At 33.4% G+C, this 22,654-nt stretch overlaps 1 protein-coding gene across 2 annotated transcripts in view; it reads right to left on the reverse strand.

Annotated features, from left to right (window-relative positions):
• The window catches only part of LOC111424869 (UNC93-like protein), a 31,024-nt gene that overhangs the window by 3,996 nt on the left and 4,374 nt on the right, over positions 1 to 22,654 (reverse strand). Inside the window, exons 1-5 of one of the 2 annotated variants that reach the window (XM_071201508.1) lie at positions 13,773 to 13,957; positions 5,735 to 6,446; positions 5,475 to 5,685; positions 3,673 to 4,103; positions 1,805 to 2,136 (exon numbers count right to left, since the gene is read on the reverse strand). In XM_071201508.1, the coding sequence (XP_071057609.1) occupies positions 1,811 to 2,136; positions 3,673 to 4,103; positions 5,475 to 5,685; positions 5,735 to 6,446; positions 13,773 to 13,883 (1,791 nt within the window). In that variant the 5' untranslated portion in view covers positions 13,884 to 13,957 and the 3' untranslated portion in view covers positions 1,805 to 1,810. Of the gene's footprint in view, positions 1 to 1,804; positions 2,137 to 3,672; positions 4,104 to 5,474; positions 5,686 to 5,734; positions 6,447 to 13,772; positions 13,958 to 22,654 lie in introns of those variants that run through there. The other variant, XM_023058579.2, reaches the window with a different exon arrangement.

Consider the following 22,654-nt stretch of genomic DNA (forward strand, 5'->3'; position numbering starts at 1 on the left):
AAAGTTACCTATATAATGTTTTATTTATAATACTCCATCTTTGATAATAAGTGAGATATTCGCGATAGTTGTTTTCGCAAAATTTTCAGTTTTTGCCGATAGGGCGAAAACAAAAGACGATAGCTGTTCGAAGTTTTCGGCATTAGCATTTTCTCGAAAAACGAGATCATGAAAAGTAAGCTACTTTTTTTCTATCTCTTTTAGTTTCGGAGATAGCCTATGCGGACTTCGAAATTGGGACACCCTGTACATAAGCTTCCACATCAATAACAAAGAATCTACTCCCATACATTGGCTTCCTGCGCTTAGCCTCATTCTACCGCCCAGGTTAACAAGACAGGACACAAAATATACTGGTCAATGGACGCTCCAATTAAGCTCTATACACTAAGAACTTTAATATAGAGCGAAGTTGGAAACTGACATAGAATCAGGCCGTCACCCCTGAAGTGAGCCGACACCTGAACATATCTAACAAGCCAGTTGGTTTTAACTTGCCCCGTCGTATCTGCTAACAGAAAACCGCTAACAGGGTTCGCATACGGTACGGCTTATGTAGAGACTCACTCCATAAATGCAACAAAGCCTCTGATCCCATGTGTGCCTGTAATAGGGTCGATATACTGTTCAATAATCTAACGCTGAATAACAAATAAAACTAGAACTAACACCAGATCTAGAACTAGAAACATTCGGTTGATTAAATTATCCATTAGCAAGCTTTGTTTAAGTCAATTTAAATAAAACAAAATTTTCCTCTTTCTTGCTATTTATTTTAATATGCTTCTAAATCGATTTCGAGGAAACTCATGAGTCATTTTTCGTATCTTTTGTCAAATGTAAACGCGTGTTTTGTTTTATATTATTTTGGATTTTGTTTTAAGTTTATTTTAACTTTTAGTTTGAATTTGATATTCTATTATATTTGTTCAATTGTTAAAGTAAGAAATTTTCAAGTTTGAATAAAAAAGATGAAGTTAACTTTGGAGGATGTGTTAAATTTGATGATTAATATATATTTTTTCAACTAAACTGACAATTCTACTGAAGATGAGGATTGTTTCCTCGAAATCGATTTAGAAGCATATTAAAATAAATAGCAAGAAGGAGGAAAATTTTGTTTTATTTAAATTGACATAGAAACATTCGGGTTTAGCCATCTTAAGAGACGCAAGGCTAAACTCGAAACTTTCTAATTCCAGGTCTAGTGTTAGTTCTAGTATTAATTCAAAGACAAATATATAGCAATATAACGCTGAATATCAACTAAAACTAGAACTAACACCAGCATTAAATCTAATACTAGATCTAGAACTGGAAACGTGGGTTTAGCCGTACGTCTTTTAAGACGGCTAGACCCGAATGTTCTTCTCTACTTTTTGTTCTATAGAATATTCAAGAAATCAATTATAGCCAGCACTAGTTGGAGCGGTAAACTTCTTTAACCTACTTATAGTATTTATAAGTAGTAGTATAAGTAGTATTTATAGTATTTGCAACTAATAATAAACTAAACTAACTAACAAATTTGAGATGGCGTTGCCAAAGTTATATAAGTTGTATTCACTGTAACAGATGTCTCCAGAGTTGAATTTCCAATTCTGGATGTTTTTCGAATTATGATACTTATTTATGAATTATTATTATTGAATTACACTTTTAGATGATACCTCTTTTTTAAATATTTTTTGTAATTACTTGTTTTGATCTATTCCGATGATCTTTAAGAAAAGCTTAAGAGTGCATTTACAAAATTAATTAGATTATTCCGTACTTAATAATAATTATAAAATTAATAACTTACTTTTTTTTACAAATGTGTAACAATAATATCATCATCAATATCATCTTTTTCATCATCTGTTTCCTCTGGTTCTTCGGGCTTAGGTTTCGCAGCTTTAAGTTCTGCCAAGCGTTCTTTTTCCTTTTGCCTCCTAAGTTTTCTCGCGTGTAAGATCTCCACGATGATATACATAAAGACGCCGATTTCGAGGACGATCAACATAACGTAAAGTTTCATCCGAGCGCATAGATGTGTAGAGTAGGCGTAGGCGATGACGAATCCGGTGCTTTCCCACAGGCGATAGTTAGAGAAAGCAGCTTCTTTGTTCCGCCTGAACAATGTTCCATAAAGCCCTGGAAATCGTATAAAAATAGCAGTTAAAAAAAGCTGAAAAAAGGAGATGAGAAGTTAAGAATAATCATAATAACAAATGATTGATAAGCGGAGTTATGACCGGCATCGATTCAACTGACGGCACATTAATATTCATCTCCGTTACTTCTTGGAAATCCCTGAAGAGGAATTTTCCGTTCGAGCGACGTCGCCGTCTCGCTTACGTATAGACTGTATAGACGAAGAACGTGTGGTACGGCCGCGCCTGTGTGTATAGCACATTGTGAAAAGCGCGGAGGTTCAACCTGCTTCGCCCGAGGCGGGGCTTTGTCCGGATAGGACCGGATTCGTCCGGATTCGACACTCTCCGGACTTTGGCCGCGGCTCCGGTGGCGCGTGGCCGAGGCAATTTTCGGTTTTGCATTCCTACGCACTTGCATGGCGATCGGTTTTATAAATAGACTTTATGTTACTGGTTTAATAAGAGGACCGGGCCCTCGCATGTACAATCTCGTTTCGCCTTCTTTGGACATGTCAACTTGACGCCGCTCTTTATCTTGCTCCGGTTACCTCGGCTTATTCGGATTTCTTGCGGTGGAATCCCGAAGAACTCTCGCTTATTTAAGCTTTAGCGACCGATTAAATTACCGCCATTTATTTCTTCCATTTTATTATTAATAACGCGCGTAACGTTAAACTTAATAAACGTTAAACCGTTTATTAAATGTGTTGGTTTTGGTTCACCTTGAAAATTGAAGGCAAATTGTTACGTATTAACCATTCTATGGGAGGGTTAGTTTGTGTGGTGTTTACGTATGTATAAAAGAAAAAATTGACATTTCAAATTCAGGTGTGGAGTTCTTGGATTTACTTTTTATCTAAAAACCATAATTACTATAAACTTAAATGGATAAATATTCGCAATCATTTTGTGCCTAATAAAGATTTAATCATTTTTGCCTAAATATGGAGTGAAAGGAATCATAACAATTTCAACAAATCCAAAACAAATTTAACTTAATAACAGTTTCTTAAATAAATAAAAATATTTATTTTTTTAAGTAAGTTGTTTCAGTTAATTTCAGTAATTGTTTCAAGTGTTAGTAGTTTCGAGACCTCGACTGAAGATGATCAGTTATTAGTGTTCCACTTGTTCACCAAACCGTTAAAGGTGATACTATACAAGAAGGAAAACAAGTTTCATATAATTGTACTACGATGACATCATAATATTATAAAACGGCGTTTTCCGGTAAGGAATTTCCTCGCATTAGGTTAGTCGTAACCAATGAAAACCAGTTTTCACGAGTTTTGTTTACAAAGTTGAACGGCTGCGAAGGACCAACAACCTTTCTGACGGCGCCACTGCTGAACTTTCCCAAACATTGACATCAAAAGCTCACGTCCCACTCCTTTCTACCTGAGTACCGCGTCATTCGCAACAACAATTTGACCTCGTCCGATAAAGTTGAATAAGACAAAAAGGAAACTTGATTTATAATTTCTTTTTTTATATGTAGCAGGAAACTGTTCGAATAACTACGTTTTTAACTTACCGTTTACTTGTGTTTGCCAAACGGCATCACCAACACCCCAAAGACCGGAAGCGATGAAGAAGACGGCAGGATTTGAAGGATGCGGTTTCCAAATGAGGAACCAAGCGACTAGAGCGGTGTGGACTATGGCCCCAAGAGCCATAATCGGTTTCCTTCCGATATACTTCATCACGGATCCGAAGAGCAAACTGCATATGGCGTTTACAACACCAAAACAAATCATTACGTAGCCAACGGATGGTATTCCAAGGGCACAAGACACGTAAGCTTGCGTGAAATCTGCTCCTATGAACGCTTGTTCCATACCTATCCATACTGTAATCGGAATCAACAGCTGTTGGTAAGGTTTCTTCAGTTGGTAAGCGGTTGCAGAAAGTAATTGAATACCCGTTAATTCAACTCCACTATTTCTACGTTGTTTTTCACCATACCTAAAAAATATATATAATGGATAATTATAACATAATCAACTTTTACTTCTTAGTTTTTACTTTTAAGATTTCATGTTTATTAATTAAGTATTGTTTTTATTTTGGTGGAATTACTTATTTGTAAATACAATGGGTGTTGTTCAATTAATCCTAATTGAATTCATTCGTATGGATATTTTTATGTTATGATTTTTTTAATCATTAAGCAACTAATCCAACACGATTCCCACAACAAATATTAAAACAAGATTACAATATCTGAAGTTAATTATTTGGGACTCGCCGTATTGTGGTTAGTATGAATAATAGTTATTTTTCATTTCGTTTAAATAATAGAAGTAGGTTACTACAACTGCCATTAAAACCATATAAGCGTATATATTAAACTTTTTGTTTAATTTTATTGATTGTAAACCTGATTTCGCAATAATCTTTAATTTTTACCGATTACAAACGTAATCTGTTTGGAACGGATAAAAACAATTGACACATTTGCTACAACCCTGAACACCGATTAAACATAAATAATTTGCCCCTTAAAAAACCTTCGTGTTCTATGATAGTTTCAACCTTGCACTGCTTTTTATGCTTCACTATTATTAGAAAAAAAAAGAGCAATTATTTGTGAAACAAGTTCTTCCCGCACGCTATTTGTTAATTAAAATCCGATATTATTTTCTTCGATTTTTAGCGTTGACGCGAAACGCACACGTCAAACAAATCTTAAGGTCAACCTCCTTAAAAGTGTAATCGAAAAATTTTATAACAAGCGTAAAACCTCCCGGATATCTTTTAAATGTGTTTTCAGGTGATTTTATCGTTCGAGTTTATCTTGTTGTACGAAAAGCTTTTTCGAATTTCGTCCAAGTTAGCCCATTATGCCGTGTCTCGTTGTCGCGAAGGAAGCTGTGTGATGCGAGCTGTACCGCATTCCTACAACGACGACCTTGCGGTAAAAGAAGTTGCCTTTGTGCCTTCGATACGACCTTGGGTGTCCCGAAACGGATCGCAATTACTGTACTTACATATACGCAAACGAAAAATGAAAACTCTAACTAGTTTATTCTATTAGACTGCGAAGGTTTGAGTTCTGACTTTGTATCGGAGTCGCCGAGTGCAAAGCCAACCAAAACCAATTTGCATTGTGCAGACACGACTCAGCGGTGATTGTTACGCAACGAGATATGGTGTGTCGCAAGTAGGTGGTTACACCTTCCTTGGAATGCATTTTGTTGTTATCGTTGATACTGTTTGTTTTTATGATGAATTAAATAAGAGATTTTACTGCATGATTTCGTTTAATATTGACTTTATAGAAAGCGGATTTATACGATATAATAAAGGTTTCTCTTTGTGGTGGAAATTTCTTACCTTGAAAGTGGATCCACGCAAACGGCAATAATGATTACAGCCACAAAGATACACGCTAAATAAATTCCTGAAATTTCGTAAATTTCTGAATCAGCAGGTCTGTGTAAATTCTCGTTGTTGTTGATATTCGTAATACAGAAATTTGCTCCGCATGCTTCGTAATTGCCAAGGATGGTTTCATTTGCTGATCCTCCGTGAGGATTACTAAGGACTAAATAAAAATTATTATTTAATCTAATCGTATTAAGTTTAAATCTTACCTAGTGAAGAAATTAAATTTCCCCATAACTCGGCTGTTTGCCAGGCCAAAAAGAAGAAACCAAAAAATCTCACAATAATACCATCTACGGCTTGATCGGTAATCTTGGCATAAACACCAGCAACTTGAGTGAGGTAGGTAGCTTTGGAAGCCCACATGGGAGCGGCACCGAGACCGAGTAAAACCCCAGCAGGAACCAAAGTGTAAAACTTGGCATAAAATTGCGCTCCGATATACGGTGCATAGCACAGCATCGATACACAGAGCGTCCACTTCACAGTTAACCTCTTAATCACAAACGTCGGCACGAATATACAACTCACAACTAAGGCCGCGTAGATTGCGCTCAGGGAAACCGTTCCCAAGCCTTCTTTAGCGTTAATACTGCTCTGCAAATTTGCTGTTCCTTGGAAGGCAGTGAATTGAACCATAAATGCGAAGGACACGGCGCTTACGTTTTTTAGGATGCGCCATTTCTCCTTACGGGACATCTTGAACTTCCCTTGTTGAGAAGCCTCCTCATCGGTAATTTCCCGAATCGGTTTCTTAAAGTTGTCATTGTCACCGTCTCCTTTATTGAATCCATCATTATCATAAGCTCCTGTTACCGACACGATGTATACATCGTTGTCTTTTGTTGAACCGTTTCGGTTAATATCTTCTTCGTATGCCTTTGTCATTGCGCGATTACTTGTTCCCTCCTCTACGTCAAGCTGGAAATAAAAAAAACAATGGCGAGTGTTAATTTTTTTTCTATACGTTTTTTTAAAGTTTTTTATGGTTACGTTCACCGCAATATTATACATTTTTGCGTTTCTGAGGAACTCGTGGAAAAATATTATAAATACTAATTTTCAAGGTCTCACACATTCTGCGACAATCTTAATATAAGTTTACCGATATAAAAATTTGTTGGTAAGAGTTCTTTTTCACTTTCCCAATAAACTTAATATGTACCTACTCTTGTTCATGGTTAAAAGTTACGTAAGTTGCTTATTGTAGGATAGTGTTATATGGTATTTGCATCATTGTAAGTGTGCCAAGTATGAAGAAATAATTTACGATTGTTTTATATGAAAAATTTGCACTTTTTAATTATTAATAATTAATAATTACATTTTGAAAGGAATTTTTATTCTTGTGGGAATAAGATTTATCGATGAATTTATTTCCTTCGTAATGACTCATTGCAGATATATTTCTCGTAAATATATTCATTGTAGCAATTTTATTTCATTAAACATTAAGTGAAACGAATCAAGGTTATTAGAAATGAGAAATGTTGTATAAAATGTAAACGAACTCCAATGGAGTGCGTGTGTTACATATTGTATAAGAAATGCTGGAAGCTTAACTTTTTTATAATTTATTCTAAAACGCGTAAACAATGAATAATACGAAATGCATACATTGACTACTTCAAATTTCATTGTATGAAAGAATGTTAACCAATTATCATATTCCAAAATATTAAACATACCAATGTTGAGTCTAGTTTCAAAAATAGACTATATATATTTATGTCAGTAATATTATAACATTAATTAACAAAATCTATAACTAACAAAAGTAAGTAATGTACAATTAATAAAATATAAAACCGCGATCTCACATACTTTTCATATTTTTCCCGATATTTATGCCTCAGAGAAAAAAAGTGAAACAGAACGGAACTGTTAAGAATACGATTTGCTACAAACTTTTATACTAAAACTTCAACAACATATAAAACCACGATTTCATTTAATTTTCACATTTTCGTATTTTTCTCGATATTTACGCATTTGTGAGGATAGGTGAAAAAGAGCAAAATTATTGAGAATAAAAACTTGTATATTGTTGATTATTTCGTGACATTCTCTTTCCAAAACATAACCGAATATAATTAATAATTTCATTATTATATACGCAGGAATACCACTTAAGGTTTGTGACGTAAGAAATACGATAAAGAAACATCTGCAAGTCGACGTCCTTGATTGGGACATGTTTAATTGCTCGCGACCAAATATTGCTGTCGAGTCTAAATTCGATTGATATTTGCCAACCTATACAAATTATTTTAAGGTAACGGACCTACTTTTTATTTATTATGTCATCGAAAAATTGTCTAACCGAAGATGACACGTGAATAATTAATTATTGGAATGGAAACACTATTATTAAAGGGAGGAACAAAATTTATAGAAAAAAAATTACACATAAATTTTATCTGTTTCGTATGATATGTGCTCAGGGTATTTGACATCATATAAAGACATCATAATATCAACGTCATTGAAGATTATGTATCATAATTTTATGATCATTAGGAGTATAACGCCGTCAATTAATGACAGGATTTTTAAATAAATTGATCGGTTTCCTTATTTGTTTCTATTCCAATTTTTGACTCGATCATTATTGAGATTAGAGATTTACGCTTTTTAGAGACTTTTTAGGGCTTAATTTTTGATTTGGACTAAGTTATTTGATTTGGAGGATATCTAAAGTCCTCCAGGTGACCCTAGATACCATTTGCGCTTGGTGTAAGGGAGAGAACCTCTTAATAAACCCGCAAAAGACAATTGTTGTGCCCTTCACCAGGAAGCGAAAGTTGGATGGACTAATCCGCCCAACTATCCAAGGTGAAGAAATTCCTTTCTCAAAGGAAGTCAAATATCTAGGAGTAATCCTAGACAAAACCCTGTCATGGAATGGACATTTGCAGGGAGTTTTGCACAAAGCTAGACTATCCTTGTGGACTTGTCGCAGTCTTTGTGGAAAAAATTGGGGTCTTACCCCTGAAAGACTGTACTGGCTCTATGTGACTGTGGTTAGACCTATGATCACATACGGAGCAGCAGCCTGGTATAGGAAAGTCCGACAGACTTCAGTTATCAGTAAACTTTCACGAATTCAACGAGTAGCTGGATTGGCAATCTCTGGTGCGATAGGCACAACGCCAACTCTAGCAATGGAGGTTCTGCTTGGCCTATCTCCTCTGCATTTGCATACAGAGAAAGTAGCTAGAACAACCATTTACAGATTTAAGCAATATGCTCAAAACTGTTCCGACATGTCCTGCGGAAGACATTATAAGCACTGATACTGTGCTATCAATGCCGTCAGATTTGGCGGTATCACTATCAGTGATTAACGCTCGATACCAGATTGTACTGCCTGAGCGGCAGTCCTGGATCGAAAATGAAAATTCTCTGGTTCGGGCAGACATTTGCTTGTACACAAATGGATCAAAAACGCCTGAAGGGGTAGGAGCAGGAGTATACTGCCAGACACCTCGAATTGAGCAAGTCTATAGCCTGGGTACGTACTGTACTGTATTCCAGGCGGAAGTATTTGCTATTGACATGGGTGCTAAAATTCATCTTGAAAGAGGGGTGAAGAACATGACAGTACGAATTTTCTCAGACAGTTAAGCCGCTCTCCAGGCGCTGCAAGCCGTGAAAACGGTGTCGGGTCTGGTTAATGATTGTAAGAGAACATTAAACACACTGAGTTGTGATAACAGAGTTTCTCTGATCTGGGTCCCGGGTCACTCTGGGGTTGCTGGCAATGAAGCGGCAGATAAGCTAGCACGAGATGGCAGCGCTGAAGCGTTTGTGGGACCGGAACCAGCAGTTGGTGTATCATTTGCGATGGCCAAATATAGGATAGGACTGTGGGCTGAAGAGAGACTTCGCCTACTGTGGACCAGTTCTCCTGGAATGAGACATGCTAAGGTGTTTATTAACATCGCCACTGTCAAATCCGGGAATATTTTGGGACTTGCCCGTAGTAGCATAAAAGTTCTAATGGTGTTTTTACTGGGCACTGCCGATTAAAAGCACACCTCAACTTGTTGGGTTTAGCCGACGATGTTGAATGCCGACTATGTGCGGAGGAAGCAGAGACGGTTGAGCATGTTTTATGCCACTGCCCTGCCGTTAACCGTATCAGATTCTCGATTTTTTTATGTATTCTATGTAATGTAATGTAAGTTATTTGACTGAAAATAGGTTATTGGAAATTCTTCATACTTTACATGAACAAAGAAAGATGTAAATAGGTAAATTAGTATTTGCATAAATCCCTATTAATAATGAATAAAATATGCTCATATTTAGTTTCACAAGGACAGTTACATTGATGTATTATCTATCCTTAAGAAGATATCTACATTTGCTTAGATGATTAATAGTTATCGCGATGATTAATATTGTGGTTTTAAATGAAATAATAAATCAGTTAATTAAGAAATTACAATTCTAACTGAAACTCGTTAGTAAATTTAATAGGTAATTTGAACAAATTAAGAATTCGAAAGTCGGAAGTTCATATTTATTCTAAAAGAGGAGCAAGCAATAAATTTTTCAATTCATACATTTCTCACACTCTAAACGTTAGCGTCACTTATAGTAATTTACAAGATGCTAATAAACAAAGTAACTAAACAAAAAAATAAAAGGATTAAACAATTTAGATGGAATAAATTAGACGGTACGCGTGAAAACGTGTCTCTGTTTGTTTGAGTGATTCACTTTTTAGTGTCAAATGATTTTTTTATTACTCACGACTGGAATCTTTAATGAAATGGGTTTAAATGAATTGGCTTTTAATGAAACAGGGAATTTTCCATGGGGTTAAGAATTTAAATCAGTTAAAAATTTCACTTTGATTTTAGTTTCATTAAAAGCAAAAACATTAAAAACGGTTCTCCATTATGAAGCGGCAATAAAAAGTGAAACAAAGGTATGAGTAGTAAATTTTTTTTTGAATAGAAACATAGCAATAAATGGAGGAACAAATAAATTGATCGATTTCCCTTTTTATTTTTATTCCAATTTTTGACTCGATCATTATTGAATAATCGCCCAACAATTTATTAATTGATTATTAATGATGAGTTTTGTAATAGTAAACGATTCACATTATAGATAGTTTCACGATTCAACAACTTAATTACAATTAATGAAAATTGCTTATAATGTAATTCATACATTATACAGTGTCGAAGTTTTCAAAAAATCTGTATTTTTAACCCTTTGTGTCCCAACGGTACATTAAAGTACCGGTAGTTCTAAACACTCATTTTAAACTGTAGTTACTTATTCGGCACATTTAGAGCTGTCGGTAATATCTACTATACAAGTGTATACAAGAAAGAATCTGTATAAAAAACATCGCAATTCGCACTGTAGGATTTTTAGGTACACTTTAAACTTATTCATCCAGATGTGAGGTTAGAAGTTTAATGAAAAGTGGTGCTGTTGAATTTTGTTGTTCAAAAAGATATTTCTTTGATAAATGGTTATTAGGTGTGATTATTACAGAGAGATTATTACATTTTAAAAAGAAAACATTGAGCTTTAATTTAAAATAAGTCTCATTCCGTAATTTCAATAAACATGGCTTCAAAGAATGTTTAAATTAGCATCTTTTTTGACTCTTTTAAAAGTAAGTGTTGTTTCAACATTTTTTTTTCTTAATATTTTTCCAATCCAACCCAACAATTATTACATATCATTTTAAAGAGAAAGCTTTGAGCTTTAATTTAAAGTAAGTTTCATTCCTTAATTTCAATAAATACGGCTGCCAGGAATTTTTAAATTAGCATCTTTTTTGATACTTTTAGATTATTCGAAAATGTAAGTTTTGTTTCAACATTTTTTTTCTCTATATTTTTCCAATCCAACCCAACAATTATTATACATCATTTTAAAGAGAAAGCTTTGAGCTTTAATTTAAAAGAAGTTTCATTCCTTAATTTTAATAAATACGGCTTCCAGGAATTTTTAAATTAGCATCTGTTTTGACACTCATAGGTTATACGAAAATGTAAGTTTTATTTCAACTTTTTTTTTCTCTATATTTTTCCAATCCAACCCAATAATTATTATACATCATTTTAAAGAGAAAGCTTTGAGCTTTAATTTAAAATAAGTTTCATTCCTTAATTTCAATAAATACGGCTTCCAGGAATTTTTAAATTAGCATCTTTTTTGACACTCATAGGTTATACGAAAATGTAAGTTTTATTTCAACTTTTTTTTTCTCTATATTTTTCCAATCCAACCCAACAATTATTATACATCATTGTAAAGAGAAAGCTTTGAGCTTTAATTTAGAATAAGTCTCATTCCTTAATTTCAATAAATACGCCTTCCAGGAATTTTTAAATTATCATCTTTTTTGACACTTTTAGGTTATACGAAAATGTAAGTTTTGTTTCAACATGTTTTTTGTCAATATTTTTCTAATCCAACCCAACAATTATTATACATCATTTTAAAAAGAAAGCTTTGAGCTTTAATTTAGAATAAGTGTCATTCCTTAATTTCAATAAATACGGCTTCCAGGAATTTTTAAAGTAGCATCTTTTTTGACATTTTTAGGTTATACTAAAATGTTAGAAAAAGAGTATTGAGTTAACTCAATACTCTTTTTCTCAATATTTTTCTAATTCAACCCATCAATTATTATACATCGATTTAAACAGAAAGTTTTAAGCTTCAATTTAAAATAAATTTTATTTCTTAATTTCAATAAAGACGGTTTCCAGGAATTTTTGAATTAGCATCTTTTTTGACACTTAGATTATACGAAAATAGGGGGATTGCATATTTTGCTAAATTTGCAAAATATGCAAATATGCAACTTTAGAAATCAAAAAAAATCGAAATTTTATTTATTGACTGTATTTTTAAGAATCATGGTATGATATGTATGTTAAATTGAAGCTTAAAGATTCTAGTTTATGATATGTATTTTCCATGGGGTTGAGAATTTAAATCAGTTAAAAATTCCATTATGAACCGGCGATAAAAAATTAAACAAATTTATGAGTGTAAATAGAGACATGTAAATAATGTTTTTTTTCTTTTAATAGAAACATAACAATAACTTTTTATTCCAATTTTCGGCTCGATAAGTATTGAATAATGGCCCAACAATTTATTAATTTATTATTAATGATGGGTTTTGTAATAGTAAACGATTCACATTATAGATAGTTTCACGATTCAACAACTTAATTACAATTAATGAAAATTGCTTTGCGGTTGATAATTTAATTGAATCAGTAAAGCGCATTTTTTTAAAATACAATTTAATTACGACCGTTCGATTAATCAATATGACGCTAATTTAAAAATTAAAAAGAGATGGTTTATATATTTGTACATTACACACGATAATATAACTATTACTGTACACAACTACAAACAGTTAGTACATTAAAAAAATTCCAATGTGAGATAAGAATATACGTTAATTAATGATTTGGAATGCTGTTTTGAAACGTTACGTTATAGGTTTATTTAAAATTTTTAAATGAATTTTGAATGTTACATAACTTTGTTTACATTTTTGCGTATTGTTTATACACGTAGATGAAATAAAATAGCAAAATAAGATCGATTCATTAAGTTTTAGTACAATATTATTTACTAATTATTACGAAAACATTAATTTTTACGCCACGTGTCGTCGGTTGTACCTTAATTTTCCATTTAGTAACAAAAAAAGTTTCATCATTATTATCTATTATTACCAAGTAGTGCTTGTATCACGGATAATCATGTTACGTGAGAAAATGTGCACGACAACCCGTAAAAATATTTTTCTATTATATTTTAAAAAAGTTATTGATGTTTAATTCACGATTTATTACACGCTTTATTAGTATTGTTGTGAGCAAATGGCGCGTTTTCTTTCGTTTTCACATTTCCTACAACATTCTTAAATGTTTCAGTTTCTTCATTTTTTTTTAAACATGAGTTATAGAAGGACAAACTTTTACGTGTTAAATCAACGTTTTCACAGCCGGATGATCCAAAAAAATATATGTGCGGTAAATAATACGCACCTCTACTGTAGAAAATAACAATTTAGCAATCGAGGAAGTGCCTAATTTAGTGGATTTGTCAGGTAATTGAAGTATGCGATGTAATTACGTGCAAAAAAATCAGCGTGAGTCGTCACGAAACCAAATGAATGCGAGAGAGATGATTTGAATGTGGTTTTGAACGGATGACAGTTGGTTGAAAAACGTCTCATACCCAAGTGGTGTGATCAAAGGCTCTGACAACTGATGCCCTCCTCTGGCTTCTGGGAGAGACCATCCTCTTCTGCACGAAGGCAACAGTATCTGCCAACTTGAAATTGACCATTGTGGATGTTTACCGACACCAGGAAGCGACGCTTATTATTAAGATCTCACTTAGCGAGATCTCGGAACAATGGCTAACAGATAAGAAAATCTCGACTAATGGAACCGCACTCTTCCACCACCGCGTCTTTATTTTTTCTCTCCTCGCACGGCCGATCGCGTATCATTTACATAGAGAAGTGTTTTTTATTTTCTTTATTGCATAACATACACCGTACGGCAGAACTTCTGCCCGTCAGAGATCTTCAACTGGCGTCGGAGCCTTGGACACGCTACCTATATACTACATACATGGCGGCACACGACGCACGTTTGGCATTTTTACGGCCGTCGTCGTATCGGAATATATGACTTTTTCGCTATATCGTTGACGCCAATTTCGTCATCGAAACACGGATTTATGTTTAAATTTTTTTTAAATAAAAACATTCGGAGATTCAAAATCTTAATTGCTTCTTTGTCAAGGACTTCCAAGAAAACAAATTTTAACAATTCTAAGATATCTATGATGTCACAATTATGTTGTTTATTTACATTGTGTAGCGATGATGTGAGATATAAACAAACCTAACCCCAATTATTAACATACTGTTTCCAGGGCTGTAACCAGGGGGAGCCTACTTACTTTGTCCCACATAAAATGCAACATAGCAATATAATTTCACATTACAGTAAAACCTCAAAAATAAACAAGAATCTAAAAAATATACAAGAATGTAGCGCTGAATAACAAACAAAACGAGAAACATTCACTAACACTAGCGCTAGAACTAACACTACACCTAGAACTAGAAACATTCCGTTTATTCGTACCTCTTAAGATGGCTGGTACGTGGTAGGTTATCATAAAACATTACTATGTTGCATATTCTATGTTAGTTCTAGTTTTACACTAGCACTATCACTAGGACTAACACAAGACTTAGAACTAGAATCATTCGGGTTTAGCCGTCTTGAGAGACTTGCGGTTAAAGCCGAATGATTGTAGTTCTAGGTCTAGTGTTAGTTCTAGTTTTACACTAGCACTATCAGTAGAACTAACACAAGACCTAGAACTATAATCATTCAGATGTAGCCGTCTTGGGAGACGGGCAAAAGTTCTAGGTCTATTGTTAGTTCTAGTTTTACAGTAGCACTATCACTAGAACTAACACAAGACCAAGAACTAAAATCATTTGAATTAGCCATTTTGAGAGACGTGTGGCTAAATCAAAATGTTTCTAGTTCTAGGTCTTGTGTTAGTTCTAGTTTTAATTGTTATTTAGCATTAGATTGTGTTATATATATATATATATACTTTTTTTATTGCACTGAAACTAGAACTAAAAACATTCGGGTTTAACCATGCGTCTTTTAAGACGGCCGAAAATTCACGGTTATCATAAGGAAGCTTTTTCCAAGCAAAACTTTTCTTTTGCAAAACTACCCAATGCCTGTACTATTAAGCAATGTTGTATCTTATGTGGGACAGTGAAAGTACATAGTAGTTTCGTAACTATGGTTACTGCATTCATATATTGTGAGTTATATGAAATTTCCGCTATACAATATAAAAATCATGGTAGTATCATGTTCACAACTTCTTAAGTTATTATACAGGAAGTGTCCAGAAATGACGTGTACAGTGGAAGACCACAAGTACCTTGACCAAAAATATGATGATTTAACTAAACTTATGTATATTCAAAATTGCTTAGTTTAGTCGCTAGAGGGCTTTGAAAATTCATGATGAATCAAAGATAAAACGCAAAACGAAAAATACGAATACTGCTGTCAAATTTAAGTGACAAACTGTTTTTGTTTTTAAAATTAATTATACCTAGCCAACTATTAAAAAAATGCTTTTAATTACCATGAGTGATGTATTCGCGCTTGTTGGGATTTACAAAATATTTTTTTGTGGCTAAACCGTTCACCTAACTGAAATTTTGTAAGAGAAAATGAGAATGAAATTCAGAAAAAAAAATGGTATTGTTTGTACAGGGGGTTAAAAAGATATGGTTGCATAATTTATTGTTACAAAGTTTTTAAATACCCTATAATTTTCGAAATTAGAGTTTATTCCACAAATAGCTGTAGTCTACTGATACAAATGCATGACCAAAAAATGAATAAAATCTATTAAGGATTTTTTGACTTGTTTAAAAAAAAATTTAAAAACATTATTTTTAAGCGACTAAACTAAGCAATTTTGTATATGTATAGATAAGTTGAGTTAAATCATCATATTTTTGGTCAAGGTATTTGTGGTCTTGCGTTGTACACGTCATTTCCGGACACCTGTATAACCAGTTTTCAGCACCCAATCCAATTGCTTCATTGCAAAATTCATCACATGCGTAAAATGTTCAAAAGGAAATTTTTTATTATTGCTATAAAAATTTTATTCGGTTAAAAAATTTTGCATTAAAAAACTTTATGCCATAATAATTAAACTTTGACCGTTCGAATCATAAAAATATTGATTTCATACTTTGCAAATCAAAAAAGTAAAGTTTGTTATCGTTTACTCTATGCTTTCTAATGTTGCTACAATTTAGTTTTTGAACTTGCTGAAAAATAATTAAAGCTCGCTTATCTACATTATGGTTTGTAAAGAATCGAAATTTTTGCATGTATTAACGGAGAGGATAGTGCCATTTGAGAAGTAATTAATTGGCAAGTAAGCCAAAATATGCATAGAAAATATGGACGAACATCGAATTCAACGAAAAGCTTTTTAAGTTAGGTTACTATTGGCGTACCATTAGCAGCAATTAATAATAATAATAATAATAATTTTGAGGGAAGGACAGAAATGTCAGCTCCAGTATCAATAAGAAAGTTGATATTACTTTGATCGTCATAGCTAAAAATCCAACCTCATAATGAAATGCGAAATTATCGATTATCAGGTTTATTGAAATCTTAAATATTTCCAATGAAACTCGAATTCGAAAAGTTTTTTCGAATTAGAAGGTTAGGTCAAAAGAGTATTTACCTGAAAGGAGTCATAGAATTTACAACTATTGCCTTCACAATTTTTCGCTTTGACACCCAATTTAAATTAAAAATGACAAATTGAGCATTTTGGATGTTGTGGCGAGAATGCTTAAATGGCAAACGTTGGGGAAAGGTGATTTATATCCCGAACTGTTGCAATTTAGGCAATGATTGGTTGAAGTTGAAAATTTATTAGGTTTAGAATTAATATTGAATTGCATTTATAGCTGCCATTCTAGCAATTGATGATAATTTGTATATACAGTTGTTGATAAATAATGGAGTTGGTAGAGCTGCAGCATCCAATTTGTTAATTTCTATGTTATCAAGTTACGATTACAAATTATAAGCTTTCTACTGAAAGAAACGGATTTTTAAGACAAATTTTAGATATACTATTTGGAATGAAAAAATCGGAGAAGAAACTAAGTTTAGTTTGAAGGAACTTGAGAATCGATCAATTACGATTTTGTATTACAAGAAAAATGCCCTGAATGCCCATTATTTTCAATCATTTTCAAAAAATCATAAAATATCGGGATTTCAATAAATCATTCTGATATTTTCAGCACTTGTTGGTCAAATTATAAAGTTTCCAATAAACGAAACTGATTTTCATAATATCTTGAGATAATAATTTTTAAACATAGGTAAGTAATTTTATTGTAAATAAAAAAATAGCAGCTAGATACTTCCATTTTAAATATAAGAAAACAACTATATACTTTGAATGTAATAAATTTTGTTAGACACCAACAATTTCGTACTTACTATTGTTATATCTTCATTTTAATTTCAAATCAACTCAGCTCCTCTGAATTACAACTATTAACTAACAATAAGTTATCTTTACATTTCCAAGTATAATCCACTACAAAATAAATTTCGTTTTCGCGTGGATATCCGGTTCTATCCAGCTATCTAACAATAATAACATAATTAATCTAATACAAGATTAATAATAAAATAAGTCCATATCGTAAAAAGGTACTTGAACAAATTAATTTAAGATAAACCATTCTACGTTGCAACAAAGAACGATTAGTAATCAGTTAACACGAATTCGACATATTGAAAATTTTTAAAAGAAAATAGTTTCGCATTAAGGAAACTTGAGCGTTATAAATTTATTGCCCGTGGTTAATTTTTATACATACTATTAAACACGTTATTTACAACTCATTAAAAAGCAACGTGTAAACAAAACGGAAATGAAGACAAATTGGTTCTTTGTATTGTTTCTTCTTTTTTTTGCCCGCTGACGTTATGACGAGAACGACAGGTTAACGCTGCGTTACGTAAACTGTTGAAGTAGTTGTTTTTTTTATAACAATTAATTGACCGGATTTTCATTACGTCGAGATAAACCTCCCCCACCTTCATGGTTACGTTAACGATGCGTTAAAGGACGATCATTTTCATTCAGGATCTGCGTGTTATCGTTTTTGTGAACGTTCGAGGATATGGATCGTTAACACGTCAACAAAAGTTTCCGATTTGATACGATACAGCGTTACAAGTGATTTTTGGTTTAAAATAAAATTTATTTGGCTAAAAAAATTGAGACATGAGGTGGGCGAATTCTTTTGCAATTTTGGTTCTTCTTTTTATGAAGGATGTTATTAAAGCGTCCATTCAATTCAAAGTGACAGTGATAAATGAGAACCGAAGATAATCTTATAATTATATCCTAAATTTTCAATGTTATATCAAGGTTACAAAACAAATATTGTGTGTAGGTGATTTTATACGTTTTTTTTTTTATTTGTCAATGAATTCATTGATACTATTGTTACAAAGTTCATTAGGTTCATTTTCTAAATTACGCATGCAAATTAAATAAAAAACTCGAGAAAGTGTACCGCGGTCTACTTCTTGCATACGTGAAGCTCTCAAAGTCTCGTACGCGTGTTAAACACGTATTCTACACGTTTAGAATACCGATTGGAATTCATTAACGATCGAACGCCGGACGATTATCAAAAACAACCGGGCCGAAGATCGAATCGATTTTCGCTCAGTCACGGTGAAAGTAAACGCGTTTCAAAGACAAAATAAATAATAAATAAAACGTTGTCCGCGTACTATGAAAATTAGCAGGTTGAAATCACCTGTTTACGTTTCGGTTCGCTATAGGTATAAATTAGCCAAAGGCAGGCAGGCGGCGCCAATCGTTGACCGACAGCTACGTTTTTGGTACAAAGTCCGCCGTCCAGTTCGAGACAGCGGACGATAGACGAAGGTGGAATCGCTCTACGCTATTTGTTGTTTAGTAACGGTTACGGTCAATTTGAATAATTATTGTAAATGTATGTGTCAGAGCATCATTTGATAAAAAAATTACGGGACAGGTTGATTTATTAAATGAGACTCGTATTATGTACTAGATAAAAAACTAGCTGGGAATATAAATTCGTTACAAAGCATGCCTCTAATTATTTATGATCGTAATGACCTCTTATGAATAGTCAAATAGTATAAATAAATTGTAGATATATTATTTCGAATGAAAAAATCAAAAAAAATTAGAAGTTTTAAAAGTTTAAGTTTAAGTCTAACTTTAAGTTTAGTTTGGAGGAACTTGAATCGATCAATTACGACTTTGTATTACAAGAAAAACGCCCTGAATGCTGAAATTAAAAATCAAAACAAATCAAGAATTTAATAAATCGTTATAAAATTCTCACCACTTTTTAAACAAATTATAAGCTTTCCAATGAAAGAACCGATTTCAAAATATCTTTTAGTTTTTGAGATATTCATTTTTAAACATAACAAGGAAGTTACTCATTGTTCGAGATAAACAATTATTTTCAGTTATTCGCAGAAAATCATAACAAATCGACGTTTTAATAAATCATTATGAAATTTTTAGCACTTGTTATTGAGCAGTTATGGGTGAGATTAACTCTTCGTGGTGTTAAAGTTGCGCTTGGTGTTTTTTATAAACCACCTTCTGTGGATTTAAATCTGTTTCTTGAGGCATCTTGTGATTCGCTGTCCCATGTTTACCCTACCGTTGACGACATTGTTGTTGTGGGCGACTTTAATGTTAATGTTTTAGTTGACTCGCATGCCAGGTCAGCTCTTATGGCGGCTTTTCAAGCGTTTAACTTGTCTCAGATTGTTGTCCAGCCCTCTAGAGTTTCGGGTGACTCTGAGTCATTAATTGATCTGGTTTTTGTGTCGGAGGGTCTTTTAGTGGCTCAGGGTGATACTGATGATCTTGGATTTTCGGATCACTTTTTGGTTAACTGTACACTTATGATTGAAAAAAACATTCCTTCTCCTAAAACGATTACCTATCGTGACTTACGTAATATTAATATCGAGGATTTTAATAATGATTTGAACAGGATGAATTGGGAAGCAGTTTTTGAGTTGATCTCTATTGATGAGAAGGTTAATTATTTTAATGAAACACTATTAGCTTTGTTTGACGTTTATGCTCCTACTGTCACTCGGGTTGTAAAGAAAAACTCTTTACCTTGGATAACCTGGAATATTAAACAGATGATAAAAGTAAAAAATGCTGCGTTTAAGAAATATAAACGAACACGTGAACAAGCACACTTTGTTTATTACAAGAATCTTCGCAACTTGGTTACGAATGCCATCCGTACTGAGAAACGTGTTTTTCTTGAACAAAACTGTAACCCAAGTGACTCTCGTAACTTATGGAAGCGCTTAAAAAGATACAATGTTATTAATTCATCTTCTGCTGTTTTGCCGGGTAGCTTAGCTGATCCTGAAAATTTTTGTTGATTCTGCTCAAAATGTTCTGGTTCCTCCTAATCAGGATTTGTTGAGTTATTATCGTGACAATAGGATGGGTAGTGTGAATGGTGACTTGACGTTTGAGCCTGTCTCAGCTAATAAAATTGAGAATTTGTTATCATCCTTAAAATCAGGTGGTATTGGTTCTGATGGGATTTCTTTGGATATGATAAGGTTGTGCTGTCCTCGCATACTTGACGTTTTGTGTCACATATTTAATGTCTGTCTCCGGGAGTCTGTATTTCCATCTGCCTGGAAGTATGGTCTTGTAACTCCAGTACCAAAGACAAAATCTGTAAAGGTTCTGAGGGATTTACGGCCTGTGACAATACTTCCAGCGTTGTCCAAGGTACTTGAGAGAGTGATTGTTGAACAGCTTTGTGGCCGGGTGGATCGTGTTTTAGAAGACACTATAGCTGTGCTGCTGCGCTGTTGGACCTTACTGATGACGTCTTTAGGTCTCTTGATGAGGGAAGGTCGACAATGTTGATTCTTTTGGACTTCACTAAGGCTTTTGACATTTTAAATCATGATCTATTGCTGTCAATCTTACATTACATTGGAATTAGTGGTGCGGCTGTTGAGTTGTTTCGGAATTATCTTCAGGATAGGCGGCAGTCAGTTAGGGTGAATGGTATAATCTCGTCTTCTATGGCAATTGCGTCTGGTGTGCCACAGGGGTCCATCTTGGGTACCATACTTTTCACAATTTTTACTTGTAATTTGTTTTCTGATTTAAGTGCCCTGTCGTATCATTTGTACGCGGATGATGCGTAGCTGTACTGTAGCTTCTTTCCACATGAGCTGCCGGATGTATGCAGTCGAGTAACTGGTGAATTGCAGCAACTGTGTGCTCGCATTGAGCAACATTCATTGCTGATTAATCCTAATAAAACGCAAAGTATCTTGTTTACCAAAAGGTGTGCGTTACATGTTGATAGAGTTGACATTAATATTGATATTTTAAATCAGCCATTAATAGGGTGATTGTTGAGCAGCTGTCTTTTTGTGGTCATGTGAGTATGCTTTGTGGTAGGGCATTTGGATCGTTGAAGACGCTTTATGGTAACAGGAATATTCTTTCTTGTGAATTGAAACGACTCTTGTGTGATTCACTAGTTCTTTCCCATTTTAATTATTGTAGTGCTGTGTTTAGTCCGTGTTTATCGTATGACAGTGCTCGTAGGGTGCAAGTAGTTCAAAACTCTTGCTTACGTTTTATTTATGGTATCGGGCGTAGAGAGCATATTTCTGATAAGCTATTGCTCTGTAGGTGGCTGAATATGGAACAGAGATTCACTATTCACTATCTGTGTCTGGTATATTCAGTGTTATTTCATGGGAAGCCTCCTTATTTGGTTAATAAAATAAAGTTCAGAACTGATGTTCACCACCTTAATTTGAGGCATCGTTCCTGTGTTACCATTCCTAGGCACAAATCTACCAAATTTAAGCAATCGTCTTCGTATCAAGTGGCTAGGATGTAGAACGTGATCCCTGATTCCGTGAGGTGTGCTGGCTCTATCGCGAAATTTAGATTTTTAGTGTTGCGAGACAGGTTGTATGGTCGACTATATATTTTTCGTGCTTGGTTAGTTTTGTTTTAATGATTATGAAATTTGGTACTATGTAAATAAGTTTCATTATTGCTCAGTTTTTTCTATTTTTTATTTTATATTATGCATTTTTATTTTGTTTGTTTATTCTTTTTTTTTTGTCTCACGGTGGAAGTTAAATCAGATTTTTATCTGTTCTTTCACCATTTGTGCTAATATATCTAATTGAGTTATTATTGATTAATTTAATTATTTTATAGATTTGTATTTTTTTTATTGAATATTATGAATTGTATTTGTTTTTTTTTGGTTTGTTGTATCATGTGTTGGCACAATAAATAATTATTATTATTATTATTATACAATTTATAACCTTTCAACTGTTTAAAGAAGATCAATCTAAATTAGAGTTGATTCAGAGTTCAAATAGAAGAATGAAAATACAACAGATTGAAAT

The sequence above is a fragment of the Onthophagus taurus genome, chromosome 1, assembly GCF_036711975.1.
Source record: "Onthophagus taurus isolate NC chromosome 1, IU_Otau_3.0, whole genome shotgun sequence".
NCBI classification, from domain to species: Eukaryota; Metazoa; Arthropoda; class Insecta; order Coleoptera; family Scarabaeidae; genus Onthophagus; species Onthophagus taurus.